The following is a 15,573-nucleotide window of genomic DNA, read 5'->3' as shown; positions in this document are numbered from 1 at the left end:
GACTTTACTACCTGTGAGGCTAAGTTTCTGGCATCTCATATACACTCCCTTCTCTTTCCACTGCAGTTTGCTAAATCTTGTGTGCTAGTAAGTGATTTTGTGCGGAGAGAAAATAATGTAATTTGTTGAGGGCATACATGAAAGTTGAATCGTCTCATCACACAGGGTACCAAGTTGGCTGCAGAAAGTGTCCAGCAAGTAAGTGAGCACAACTTTGATAAAGAGGACCACTGTGGAAGTGAAGAGTGGCTGTGAGCAGACAAAAATTTCTATTTTCTTGGAAGCTGAAAATGCAACAAAGACTTAGAGTATGTTACAACATGTCAAGTAAACTGTTTCTTAAATAAGTCCTTTTCAAATTTTTTTAATAGCCTGAATGCCTAGTAGTGTGAAAATAATGCTTTAGTCAAAAAGGCTGACAAGGGGAGCTCCATAGTTTTAATTACTGATGAGGATTACGTTTCTAAGACTTTAAAATTTTTTGATGAACATGAAATAGTAGAATTCAAGAAGGAGCTTCCTTACCCTTTTGTCAAGATTCTAAAAAATGAATAAATGATTCAAATTTTTGTTTAAGTCAGATTTTTCTAAAAACATCTTAATGTCATGAATCCCATAGTGCCTAAATTTTGGTCTCAGGTTAAGTTTCATAAAACAGATTTTCCAATCAGGCCCACTGTTTCTCTATTGTGGGGTTGAAGGGACCAGACTATCAAGGCCATCAGTCGTTTCTTTATTCAGAGCCCTAATCACTACATTAATAATTTTTGTAATGCAAAACTTAAAGAAATTTATACATCCCCTTAGTCCTACAGTGTAAAAAATAGCTTTGAATTAGTCAGGTTGTTAAAGGACATTGAGGTCCCAGATGGGGTGGTACTTGCTTCCCTACATATTAAGAATCTTTGTACTAATATTCCATCAAAGAAACCCTGGAAATCATAATGAAATAGTTTTGAAAGTATGGCATAATAAGTCTAGGTGAGACCAGTGAGTTTGTTGCATTCACGTGCTTGTCCTTGTCTTTTAATTACTTTACATTTGACAGTCACATTCATCACCAAAGTGATTCTCTCTCTGTATGATGTTGCCTTTCTGGGATCCTTTCCAATATTTTTGTTTATTATCTTGAAAATGGCATCTTTAACTTTTATCCTGATCTAAAAAAGAAAATTATTGAGTACCAAAGATTTATGGATGATACATTTGTCCTTTTCCAGAGCAGTAGAGCTGATGTAGATTCATTTGCACAAGTTTGTAACACTTTGTATGGGAACATACAGTTCAACACAAAAATGTTCATACTTTGAATTTTCTTGATCTTCAGATTTCCAGGGCAGGCTGTAAGTTGGCTATGGACAGCTCTTGCAAACTGACTGCATCTGATGTCATTATTGCTTCAGACTCCTGTCACACAGCAGCACATAAGTGTACATTGTTTTCATCTATTTTCCACTGGCTCGCTAGATTAGGTTTAGATGACAATGCAGTTAATAAAGAGATTAGTATTGTAATGCCCCCCCCCCCCCCCCCCATGAACCATGTACCGTAGGGGAGTCTGTTGAGAGGCCAGACAAACATGTGGTTCCTGAAGAGGGGCAGCAGCCTTTTCAGTAGTTGCAGGGGCAACAGTCTGGATGATTGACTGATCTGGCCTTGTAACAATAACCAAAACGGCCTTGCTGTGCTGGTACTGCGAACGGCTGAATGCAAGGGGACACTGCAGCCGTAATTTTTCCCGAGGGCATGCAGCTTTACTGTATGGTTAGATGATGATGACTTCCTCTTAGGTAAAATATTCCGGAGGTAAAATAGTCCCTCATTCAGATCTCCGGGTGGGGACTACTCAAGAGGACATCGTGATCAGGAGAAAGAAAACTGGCGTTCTAAGGATCGGAGTGTGGAATGTCAGATCCCTTAATAGGGCAGATACATTAGAAAATTTGAAAAGGGAAATGGATAGGTTAAAGGTATATATAGTGGGAATTAGTGAAGTTTGGTGGCAGGAGGAACAAGACCTTTGGTCAGATGAATACAGGGTTATAAATACGAAATCAAATAGGGGTAATGCAGGAGTAGGTTTAATAATGAATAAAAAAATAGGAGTGCAGGTAAGCTACTACAAACAGCATAGTGAACGCATTATTGTGGCCAAGATAGACATGAAGCCCATGCCTGCTACAATAGTACAAGATTATATGCCAACTAGCTCTGCAGATGATGAAGAAATTGATGAAATGTATTATGAGATAAAAGAAATTATTCAGGTAGTGAAGGGAGACGAAAATTTAATAGTCATGGGTGACTGGTATTCGAGAGTAGGAAAAGGGAGAGAAGGAAACATAGTAGGTGAATATGGTTTGGGGGTAAGAAATGAAAGAGGAAGACGTCTGGTAGAATTTTGCACAGAGCATAACTTAATCGTAACTAACACTTGGTTCAAGAATCATAAAAGAAGGTTGTATAGATGGAAGAATCCTGGACATACTAGAAGGTATCAGATAGATTATATAATGGTAAGACAGAGATTTAGGAACCAGGATTTAAATTGTAAGACATTTCCAGGGGCAGATGTGGGCTCTGATCACAATCTATTGGTAGATTAAAACTGAAGAAACTGCAAAAAAGGTGGGAATTTAAGGAGATGGGACCTGGATAAATTGACTAAACCAGAGGTTGTACAGAGTTTCAGGGAGAGCATAAGGGAACAATTGACAGGAATGGGGGAAAGAAATGCAGTAGAAGAAGAATGGGTAGCTCTGAGGGATGAAGTAGTGAAGGCAGCAGAGGATCAAGTAGGCAAAAAGACGAGGGCTAGTATAAATCCTTGGGTAACAGAAGAAATATTGAATTTAATTGATGAAAGGAGAAAATATAAAAACGCATTAAATGAAGCAGGCTGAAAGGAATACAAATGTCTCAAAAATGAGGTCAACAGGAAGTGCAAAATGGATAAGCAGGGATGGCTCGAGGACAACTGTAAGGATGTAGAGGCTTATCTCACTAGGGGTAAGATAGATACTGCCTACAGGAAAATTAAAGAGACCTTTGGAGAAAAGAGAACCACTTGTATGAATATCAAGAGCTCAGATGGAACCCCCAGTTCTAAACAAACAAGGGAAAGCAGAAAGGTGGAAGGAGTATATAGAGGGTCTGTACAAGGGCGATGCACTTGAGGACAATATTATGGAAATGGAAGAGGATGTAGATGAAGATGAAATGGGAGATATGATACTGGGGAGTTTGACAGAGCACTGAAAGACCTAAGTCGAAACGAGGCCCCCGGAGTTGACAACATTCCATTAGAATTACTGACAGCCTTGGGAGAGCTAGTCCTAACAAAACTCTACCATCTGGTGAGCAAGAATTATGAGACAGACGAAATACCCTCAGACTTCAAGAAGAATATAATAATTTCAATCCCAAAGAAAGCAGATGTTGACAGATGTGAAAATTACCGAACTATCAGTTTAATAATTCACAGCTGCAAAATACTAATGCGAATTCTTTACAGATGAATGGAAAAACTGGTAGAAGCTGACCTCAGGGAAGATCAGTTTGGATTCTGTAGAAATATTGGGACACGTAGGGCAATACTGACCTTACGACTTATCTTAGAACAAAGATTAAGGAAAGGCAAACCTATATTTCTAGCATTTGTAGACTTAAAGAAAGCTTTTTACATTGTTGGCTGGAATACTCTCTTTCAAATTCTAAAGGTGGCAGGGGTCAAATACAGGGAGCGAAAGGCTATTTACAATTTGTACAGAAACCAGATGGCAGTTATAAGAGTCAAGGGGCATGAAAGGGAGGCAGTGGTCAGGAAGGGAGTGAGACAGGGTTGTAGCCTGTCCCCGATGTTATTCAATCTGTATATTGAGCAAGCAGTAAAGGAAACAATAGAAAAATTTGGAATAGGTATTAAAATCCATGGAGAAGGAATAAAAACTTTGAGGTTTGCCGATGACATTGTAATTCTGTCAGAGACAGCAAAGGACTTGGAAGAGCAGCTGAACGGAATGGACAGTGTCTTGAAAGGAGGATATAAGATGAACATCAACAAAAGCAAAACGAGGATAATGGAATGTAGTCGAATTAAGTCGGGTGATGCTGAGGGAATTAGATTAGGAAATGAGACACTTAAAGTAGTAAAGGAGTTTTGCTATTTAGGGAGCAAAATAATTGATGATGGTCAAAGTAGGGAGGATATAAAATGTAGACTGGCAATGGCAAGGAAAGTGTTTCTGAAGAAGGGAAATTTGTTAACATCGAGTATAGATTTAAGTGTGAGGAAGTCGTTTCTGAAAGTATTTGTATGGAGTGTAGCCACGTATGGAAGTGAAACATGGACGATAAATAGTTTGGCCAAGAAGAGAATAGAAGCTTTCAAAATGTGGTGCTACAGAAGAATGCTGAAGATTAAATGGGTAGATCACATAACTTATGAGGAGGTATTCAATAGAGTTGGGGAGTAGAGGAGTTTGTGGCACAACTTGAGAAGAAGAAGGTATCGGTTGGTAGGACATTTTCTGAGGCATCAAGGGATCAAAAATTTTGCATTGGAGGGCAGAGTGGAGGGTAAAAGTCGTAGCGGGAGACCAAGAGGTGAATACACTAAGCAGGTTCAGAAGGATGTAGGTGGCAGTAAGTACTGGGAGATGAAGAAGCATGCACAGGATAGAGTAGCATGGAGAGCTGCATCAAACCAGTCTCAGGACTGAAGACCACATCAATCAATCATTGTAATGCAGTTGGGCCTGGTCAATGTATTTTCTGAAAAGAGTGTAGGGAATTTGGGCAACAGAATCCCTACAGGATTGAAGCCAAACATACCTCTGTTCAAAGATAGGTTGCAGCATGTATTATTATCCTATTATTATTAGCACAAGGCTTGATCTATATGGGCCAGAGTGGGAGGGACTTCGTAACAAGGTTTGGAGAACACATATGTAGAAGTAATTATAGTGCACTAGGCTGGCATTTAACGTGAAGGGCCATGTTTTATCCTTGAAGAATGAAGGTTTAAAAACCCTTCACACTGAGCCTAAGGGTAGGGACCTTGATATCCTGGAGGAACTTGAAGTGTATGTGCACCACAAATTAGATCCTAGCATTGTAAGTAATGAGCAGATTGCAAGCAACAGGAACTGATTTTTTAATATCTTTGATGATGTATTACTTCAATGACCTCATTTAGGACCACAACCTTCATTACTCTCATTTATAATGCTTCATTGATTTATTTCTGTGTGAATGGCTACTGGCTTTTGGAGTGCCCATTCAACCCTTTGTGAAAAATGAGAGGTTGGCTTTCCTAGTTACCTAACACTTGGAATTTCTTTTGCTGATTTTTTTTTCAAGTTCTTATGTACAAAAATAGCCAACCTGAGCACAGCATGGACCTTCTGTGACAGTTTTTTGGAGTTTTTTAATAAAGATTTGGTGGTTTGCTAACAATTTTCAATTGCTGACCTATAAATTTTGTTCACACTGACTTTATATGCAAGGATCCTATGTATTTTCATCAGTTTTGATTATTGTGTGAAATATATTTTGCTTTTTCATTCTTACAAATGAGTGTGAGGACTGTGTCTATGCTGTCCTGGTTGCAGCATGCCATTGTGTAGCAGCATTCAGCAGCTTTTTTACTAATGGTTTTACGATTTATTCCTATGGTTTGATTATACGACTTCAAATTTGAATTCATGTACTTGTGTCAAAATAAAAAATAAGAAATGTAAAATAGCCTCTTCCCTTCATACCTTACATCACTGAATAGTTTAAATCATGTAGTACGTATAAGACATGCTATGATTTATTACTGCCTTTTAATACATATGTATTTTATTGTGTTTTTCTGTACTATATGGTTTGTGCACATTGATACTGTGAATTTTGATGCTATTCATTGTTGCACGTGGCTAACTGTGGCCTTTTTGTTATTTTCTGTAATTTTTCTTGTATTTGACATCCTTTGGAGCACTAAGTTTGGCATAGCATCTGGCAGGGTTTTAGGTTACTTCACTCTGGTTAGCATGATTTGTTCATTATAGTTTTCTTGTTCAACAATTGCACATGACTGTTTCCTCTGTGAAGTCTTGTGCACTATATGGCATTGCTTATACAACTTTCTTTATTATGTACACAATTATGTATTCTGTAAATTTGGCTGCCAGTTATTTTGCGTTACTGTGTAGGTCATGAACTACTTCTGTGCTCATGATGTATATATTTGATAACAGATTTTCTGATGATGGGCCAACACCTGAAATGCATAATAAAGAATTCAGATTCAATAGAACATTTCTATGGAACACACAAGACCTGTTATTGGCAACCAATCAATGTTGTATATTTTTATTGGACTGTCATATTCTACTCATTAAGAGGTATAATGTTATGTTAAAAGTTTGACATACTAAGACAAGCATTAAAGCTAGAAACTGTGTATTTGTCTTGAAGGAGCGTAACTGATGACATGAAAATACCCAGACTTTATTCATCTTGTATTTGAGAATAAGAGTACTCAGCAAGTTCCAACAAACCATACACATAATTTCAAATCTTTACATAATTTTTTCTTGCTCACACTTTCCACAAAATGATGAAAGGAAGAAAGTTTATCATCTAGCACATTTCTGCTGTTTGTGCAGTAAAACAGCATCATGCGTGACATTTTAATTTATAAGTTCTGTACTACCAATTCACAACACTGTTTGCAAACAGTATCCATATATATCAATGAACACATCTGCATAATTATATCATTGTACAGCAGACAGTTCAGGAGATATGACATCATAAACATTGATATTCACTACAAGTATTAAGAACTATAGAAATTGGTTACACAGTGATCTTGCATATAACACTATTGTACATGAGCTGTGTGAATAATCATTCAACAACTGAGTGAGAAAGAAAGGCATCACGACAGTACAGTGTGTAACACAACATGAAACTTAGTTTCCTGACATAAAAATTGAATTAAACACCCTACTACCACTATCCAATTTGTATTCTGCCAGGACTGTCCAATATGTATTCTACAAATGGTTTACTGACTATTTAACTATGAATAACCTACTTCACAAATACCAGTCATGCTTCTGGTAACATCATAACAGCAAACCTGTTTTAATAAAAGTAATTCCTTTAAGTTAGCCATGAATGGAAAAGCAGTCATTTCTGGTGTTACTTTACACCATCTTCAAGTGCCTCTATGATACCAGGTGATCATTTGGACACCAGGTAATTATCATTTCACAACTGATGGAGGATACAAATTATCAGTGTTCATTATGCTGAATCTTCTTTTCCTGTTTATGGCGTGAATGACAGCAGCATATCAACTAAATTGTTTCTAATAAAATCTATAAGTACCTACTACATAATGTTTTTAATACTGTTGATTCTGACATTTTACTTGGCAAATTGTGTAGCCTGAATTTTTCTCAAAGTTCAGTTCAGTGGTTTCACTCTTTGTGAGTTCTCACCAACAATGGGTCATTTCTGTAAGCACAAAACACCCAGGAAGACAGATAGTATTAAGTGCTCTTGAGGAGTTGGTATTATCTCTGACACTCTTCTGACTGCAAGTCATATTTCCCAAAGTAAATACCACATATGTTGTAGTGGCGGTGGTGGTGGTGGTGGTGGTGGTGGTGGTGGTAGTGGTAGTAGTAGTAGTAGTAGTACTAGTAGTAGTACATGTGGATCTATTTTTACAAGAATACTGAACATATGCTGATGACCTCCAGTTATATTAAGAGCAAACTCATTCTACTTGAAGACATCACCAAAAATGTCAATGCTGACCCATATACATTATCAAAATGGGCACAGCATAAAGGGTTAAAGCTCAGACTATTCAAAACCCACATTGCCCTTACCAGTTATTATACAAAAATTTCATGAATCCTTATCTCCAATTCTAAACGGAAAATATGAAAATGTTTTCCCTCCCAAAAAGTCTAGAAGGAATAATACAGAAAATAAACTTATCTAAACACTCAGATACAATTTTCAAGAATGCATCAACATTTCTATATACTTTACAAAACTATAAAATGTTCTTCCCTTTGGATCAGGAAAGTGAAAATTATAAGAATATTATACTTTTAATTGTTGATTATAGCCAAGTTATTGTGCAAGGTGCTTGTGAGGAAAGCTCACCATATTTTGTACTGGTAATGGATGCCTCTGTATATCTGTGACAATACAAATTTTCACTGTATTGTTCTGTGAACAGCTATCTTGGCTACATGAAAACAACCTAATGTCAGCACTATTATTATTATTATTATTATTATTATTATTAGTAGTAGTAGTAGTAGTAGTAGTAGTAGTAGTAGTAGTAGTAGGTTAAATAAACAAATAAACTCTCTTTAAACACAAGTCAACAATGACAAATAATGTTGTCGGATGCCTCTTGCTTCCATTGCTTATGTTATAAGCAGCAGATGTCTAATGTTACAAGAAGTAGCATTTTATTTAGTCTCAGCCTTTCCATTAAATTAAGCACATTAAATTTAGCTTGAGTAAGCATATGTAGTTTGAAGCTGTTTAACAACAGTTAGTCATTAATGTAGTTTGTAATAGCTGCTTGATGTACGAGGACTATCCACAAAGTACATTGCGTTTTGGAATTAAAAATAAATAAAGTATTGGAATTTGTTTTATTATATACGGATGAAAGCCACACTTAAATACTACTTTTCTACATAGTTGCCATTTAAATTAAGGCACTTATCGTAGCGATGGACGAGCTTTGAAATTCCTTCATCGTAAAATTCGGCCGCCTGCGCCTTCAACCACGTGGTTACCTCTTCTTGAAGCTGTGTGTCATCATCAAAACGCTGCATAGCCAACCACTTCTTCATTGCTGGGAATAAGTGGAAGTCGCTCGGTGCCGTGTCGGGACTGTACGGCGGATGAGGAAACGACTCCCATTTAAAATATTCGAGAACTTCACGGGTGGCATTTGCCGTGTGGGCCCGGGCGTTGTCGTGAATCAGCAAGATCTTTGAGCCCAACTTTCCCCTGCGCTTGTTTTGTATTGCTCTTCTGAGGTTGTGCAGAGTTTGGCAATACCTTTGAGAGCTTATTGTAGTGCCTCTTTCCAGGAAATCCACAAAAATCACACCTTTTCTGTCCCAAAAGAAGAGGTAACCACGTGGTTGAAGGTGCAGGCGGCCGAATTTTATGATGAAGGAATTTCCAAGCTCGTCCATCACTATAATAAGTGCCTTGATTTAAATGGCAACTATGTAGAAAAGTAGTATTTAAGTGTGGCTTTCATCTGTATGTAATAAAAAAAATTTCCAGTACTATATTTATTTTTAATTCCAAAACGTAATGTACTTTGTGGATAGAACTCGTAATTAATGTATATCTTGACTTGTCTCATGTAAGGTTTCCTTCATTTATGCAACACAATTAATTAATTAACTTTATTTACGAGGTTGGAACTTAAATAGTGGCAACTATTTATTCACAACTGACACAAAAAAGTTACATGTTTGCACCTGTTACTGTCCTTCAGAGGTGCCTGCCGGCCAGGGTGGCCGAGTGGTTCTAGGCGCTACAGTCTGGAACCGCGCAACCGCTATGGTTGCAGGTTCAAATCCTGCCTCGGGCATGGATGTGTGTGATGTCCTTAGGTTAGTTAGGTTTAAGTAGTTCTAAGTTCTAGGGGACTGATGACCTTAGAAGTTAAATCCCATAGTGCTCAGAGCCATTTGAACCATCTTTTTTATCCTTCAGAGAAGTCACCAGCATCGTATAGAACCCATTGCCAGTGATGTGGAAGGCACAGTATTCCATTAGCAGAGACTGTTCTGTTGATGGTGTAAATGGAGCGGTCTAACGTTATGGTGATTCTTGTGTATGACTGTGATGGTGTTATCCTAACGCATTATGTTCCTCCATAGCAGACCGTCAATGCACAGTATTACTGTTCATTTTTGGAGCATCACCTGTGACCAGCTTTGCAAAAGAAGCGGTGACACTTTCTGCGCAGCCCACCCATCATTTTGCATGAAAATGAGTGGGGCACGTAGAGGGCAAGCTGTGGCTGCTCTGTTCAGTCGATGGGACTGGGAAGTACTGTACCATCCATCATACTCCCCAGACTTGAGTCCTTGTGACTTTGGTTTGATTCTGAAGATGAAGGAACCACTTCGTGGCATTCGCTTCACAAGTTTTCCAGAGATTTGATGGGCAGTGGACAGTTCTATTCGCACCATCAACAGAACAGGCTCTGCTAATGGTATACTACACCTTCCACATCGCTGACAAAGGGTTCTACACAGCACTGGCGACTACTTTGAAGGACAGTAACAGGTGCAAACTGTTACTTTTACTTGTTTTAGGTTTAAAAAGAATCTGTCTACTTCACTGAACATTACGTTTATTTCACATTGTACAGCCACACAAAAACACACATCATCAAAGACCTCGTTTCTAGTACTTGTCTCTCCAAAGACTCTAAAGCAGAAGTGATGCCAACTTCTGTCTGCCACTTAATTAAATACAAACACATATAACTGTAACACTTTCCCTTATTTAATTAAGAAAAAAAGGGAACACATCAACATGAAAGACTCATCTTATGACATAAATCTAACAGTCTTGGTTTTGCCAGCAGCTTCGTCAGTATATGTTGAATGCCTAACTCTCCTTCCAATACCTTTTCTCGGATGAAGAAATACTTTATTTTTATATGCTTAGTGCAATGATGGAACTCGCGGTTTTGTGCTAGTTTCACTGTTGCCTGATTGTCAACCTTAAGGACTGGAACTTCATTCAGCTTTCTCATTCCTCTAAAAAGATTATCTCCTTCACAGCTTCTGTTACAGCTACCAGCTCTGCTTCTGTTCTAGATGTTGCAGTCACTGCCTGTCTTTGGCTGAGCCAGGAGATAGCTCCACCTGCATTTGTAATAAGTACACCAGATGTTGACTGTCCAGTTTTGTTGCACCCTCCAAAGTCTGCATCGCTGTAGCAATCTAATATGCCACTGCACAAATTTGGATGATAGATTATGCATGGATCACACGTACCTGCTACATACCGGAGTACTCGCTTTAGTCGCACTACATCTTCTGTTGATGCCATGTCAAGAGTTTGAGACAGGGAGCTCACACTATAAGCCAGGTCAGGTCTCATACCAAGCATCAGGTACATCAGTGCTCCAACAGCTTGCCAATAGGGAAAGTTACACTTCTCTGCATTCTTTCTTTCTACCTGTAATGTATCTGGTTCCTTTACAATTGGTATTGAGAAAGGTTTGCACTCTTGAAAACTGAAATGCTCCAGAATCTTCTTTGCATAGGCTTGTTGACTTTTCTTGGTTGCACCATCATCAGAGTGTTTTATCTCAAGTCCAAGGAAATATGATGCTTGTTTCACAGTGATCTTAAATTCAGCCTTCAACTCATCAACAAACTTTCTGGCATCCAGCTGATCATTTGCCACAACTAACCCATCGTCTACATAAAGAGCAACTAACAGTTTCTTGTCACCTTCTTCTCTGATATGTAAACAAGGATCTGGATCACTTGCCTTGAAACCTGCTGACATGAGAAATGCTCCAAACTGTTTACTCCAACATCTTGGGGCTTGCTTAAGTCCATACAAGCTTTGCATTAATTTGCAAACTCTCTCTGTCCCATCATTATACCCTTCTGGCTGTTGCATGAATATTATTTCTTCTAGTTCTCCATACAAGAATGCTGTAGACACATCAAACTGTATTAGATGCATCTTTTAAGCTGCAGCAACATTTAACATTGAACGAATTGTGCTCAACTTAGCTACTGGACCAAAGGTCCACACTGTAGCATTGATTAAATCTCTTGATGACAAGTCTTGCTTTATATTTGTCAACACAAACATGTAACTCTTGTATCAGTTGTACACAAATAGTTGCGACTATTTAAGTTACAACTCTCAAATTTTTATTTTGTGTTCAGGACTTGGACAATACAAAATAATAAAAATACAATTCAATAACACATAATAATAAAAATAATAACAAAGTTCTGCAAGATACCGCTGATTTTCTTATAGATGGGCCATCAGCTCCAGAATTCCACTGTCATAATAACCTTAACACTTGCTAGATATTGTGTGGTGCACATTTCGGGCCTACAGAGCAGATGTGGGTTCTACAGGTCACCACACTCGTAGGACTCATCTTTATTCATGAAGAAACGCTTCCTAAGGTTCATATTGCATCATGACACTCCTGTCCTCAAACATTTTAGTGTCTTACATGTCACATACAGCAGATGGAATCTTATGGAATGGTCCCCTGCAATGTTCTCCCTAACCCTTTTGGTTAATGAATTTTGCCATAGCTCTGTTTGGTGAGTTACATGTTGTGATGGAATTGCTAGTGATGTGTGCATGAAGCTCCTTCTTGACCTCAGCCTGGTTTTTGTGGTTTATGTCCAAACAGAGAGTGTATGGTATCGATTTATTGCTTTCTTTCTCTGTTTCTGCAGCTGTTCTTCTGCAGATGTCATGTGATAAATTTTGGTTAAAGGAGTTGGTTCTAGGCAGCCAGTCACAATGTGTCCAGTCTTGTTTAATGCCATATTCTCCTGTTTGCATATGTGGAGTTTCACCAAACTGGTGCTGCATATTCTGCTGCAAAGAGGCATATTGCCAGGGCAGATGCACAGAGCACATCTGGCCGTGAGCCTCGTGTCATGCCAGTAAACCTACATATGATGATGTTCCAGGCAGATGCTTTTAGTTTTGTGTGTTGGCAATGACATTCGAATGTGAGTCTACAATCTAACTTTATTCCCAGATATTTTAGAGTATCATAGTGGGATAGTTGTTGCCCTCACTAGGTAATATTTAACATCCACCTGGCTTCCTGGTTTCTCAGATGAAAGGCACAGATCTACATGTTTCTGGGATTTGGCTTTAGGTTGTTACCATCATAATACTTGTCAAGGTCTCCATGGCTGCTGTCAGCTTCATCTCCACTTCCTCAAAGATTTTGTCTTGAGCTGCAGTTGCCGTGTCATCTGTATAAATAAATGATCTTCTTCCAGGGTTGGTTGGTTGGTTGGTTGTCAGGGTAGATGTTGTACATCAGGAGTGCCAATACACTACCCTGAGGTCAACCACTGGTTCTTTTTATTATACAGGGTGACAAAAACCCTCCTGTTTTGCAGCAAACACTGGTTACATTGTATCAAACAGCAGACTTTTGTGACTGATTATACTGTTCTAATCAACTTCTTGTGGTTGATAGTGTTATACACTGTTGACAGGGCTATGAGGGGCATTTCTGTAACTGCTCCTCATTCACATCCATTCCCTATTAAGGATTTGATCACAGCATGATTTTCCTGGACAGAAACCTGAGTCCAGGTTTCTTTCAACATGTGAGATGCAATTGAAGATCAATCTGTCCAAGACTTTATACAACTGTCAAAGAAGGCAAACTGGTCAGAAGAATTCAGGATTCATTGGTTCATTTCCCGGCTTCATAATTGCTACAATGCAGAGAAACTTTGTTTGCTACTTATACACTCCTGGAAATGGAAAAAAGAACACATTGACACCGGTGTGTCAGACCCACCATACTTGCTCCGGACACTGCGAGAGGGCTGTACAAGCAATGATCACACGCACTGCACAGCGGACACACCAGGAACCGCGGTGTTGGCCGTCGAATGGCGCTAGCTGCGCAGCATTTGTGCACCGCCGCCGTCAGTGTCAGCCAGTTTGCCGTGGCATACGGAGCTCCATCGCAGTCTTTAACACTGGTAGCATGCCGCGACAGCGTGGACGTGAACCGTATGTGCAGCTGACGGACTTTGAGCAAGGGCGTATAGTGGGCATGCGGGAGGCCGGGTGGACGTACCGCCGAATTGCTCAACACGTGGGGCGTGAGGTCTCCACAGTACATCGATGTTGTCGCCAGTGGTCGGCGGAAGGTGCACGTGCCCGTCGACCTGGGACCGGACCGCAGCGACGCACGGATGCACGCCAAGACCGTAGGATCCTACGCAGTGCCGTAGGGGACCGCACCGCCACTTCCCAGCAAATTAGGGACACTGTTGCTCCTGGGGTATCGGCGAGGACCAATCGCAACCGTCTCCATGAAGCTGGGCTACGGTCCCGCACACCGTTAGGCCGTCTTCCGCTCACGCCCCAACATCGTGCAGCCCGCCTCCAGTGGTGTCGCGACAGGCGTGAATGGAGGGACGAATGGAGACGTGTCGTCTTCAGCGATGAGAGTCGCTTCTGCCTTGGTGCCAATGATGGTCGTATGCGTGTTTGGCGCCGTGCAGGTGAGCGCCACAATCAGGACTGCATACGACCGAGGCACACAGGGCCAACACCCGGCATCATGGTGTGGGGAGCGATCTCCTACACTGGCCGTACACCACTGGTGATCGTCGAGGGGACACTGAATAGTGCACGGTACATCCAAACCGTCATCGAACCCATCGTTCTACCATTCCTAGACCGGCAAGGGAACTTGCTGTTCCAACAGGACAATGCACGTCCGCATGTATCCCGTACCACCCAACGTGCTCTAGAAGGTGTAAGTCAACTACCCTGGCCAGCAAGATCTCCGGATCTGTCCCCCATTGAGCATGTTTGGGACTGGATGAAGCGTCGTCTCACGCAGTCTGCACGTCCAGCACGAACGCTGGTCCAACTGAGGCGCCAGGTGGAAATGGCATGGCAAGCCGTTCCACAGCACTACATCCAGCATCTCTACGATCGTCTCCATGGGAGAATAGCAGCCTGCATTGCTGCGAAAGGTGGATATACACTGTACTAGTGCCGACATTGTGCATGCTCTGATGCCTGTGTCTATGTGCCTGTGGTTCTGTCAGTGTGATCATGTGATGTATCTGACCCCAGGAATGTGTCAATAAAGTTTCCCCTTCCTGGGACAATGAATTCACGGTGTTCTTATTTCAATTTCCAGGAGTGTATTATCATCCATGATCAAATTATTCTTCTAGTTAAATTTTTAAACCAGACCTGTGTTGCTAATCCAGCAAATGATATAAATTTTTTGCAGAGCACATATAATCCAAAAAATGAGAGTGGTCTGATATGTTATCAGGTTTCTACAAAACATCTTTATGTTGTAAGTCAGAGATTCTGAAAGACTGTGTGAACTTGAACAATTTATATTTTATTTTCACATCAAATGCTATCAGAAGAGTCAAATCAAAAAGAAGAAGTGGTATTACTACATACCCTGTAAAGGACTTCCAATGGACAACCCCGGATGATGAGACATTTTAGCAACTCATGACATTTTGCATGTATGTCTTTCACAACGTTATTCTGAAGGCTGTGGGCCAATAGCTCACTTGCATCATTACAAACAGCAGGTAGAATCTTTGAAATGCACAACAACAAATTGCTTACATCATTAATCAAAAGTGTGCTACGTTCAGAACTGGTTTTTGCCTGTGAAAGAACATTATTTCTTTTGGTATCACAGCGAGTTTATGAAAATAAAACAATTATTTTATTAGAAACTAATAAAATTAGTACTCACATATTAAACAGAACTAAAGT

General features: G+C 39.9%; 1 protein-coding gene across 1 annotated transcript in view; it reads right to left on the bottom strand.

The window, feature by feature from the left end:
- The window catches only part of LOC124804863, a 178,137-nt gene that overhangs the window by 81,681 nt on the left and 80,883 nt on the right, over positions 1 to 15,573 (bottom strand). Inside the window, exon 4 of the mRNA XM_047265229.1 lies at positions 15,247 to 15,462. Coding sequence (XP_047121185.1) covers positions 15,247 to 15,462 — 216 coding nt within the window. The remainder of the gene's footprint in view (positions 1 to 15,246; positions 15,463 to 15,573) is intronic.

Source organism: Schistocerca piceifrons, chromosome 1 (genome assembly GCF_021461385.2).
Source record: "Schistocerca piceifrons isolate TAMUIC-IGC-003096 chromosome 1, iqSchPice1.1, whole genome shotgun sequence".
NCBI classification, from domain to species: Eukaryota; Metazoa; Arthropoda; class Insecta; order Orthoptera; family Acrididae; genus Schistocerca; species Schistocerca piceifrons.
Note: the sequence above shows the minus strand (reverse complement) of the source record. Positions and strands in the feature narration are given on the sequence as shown.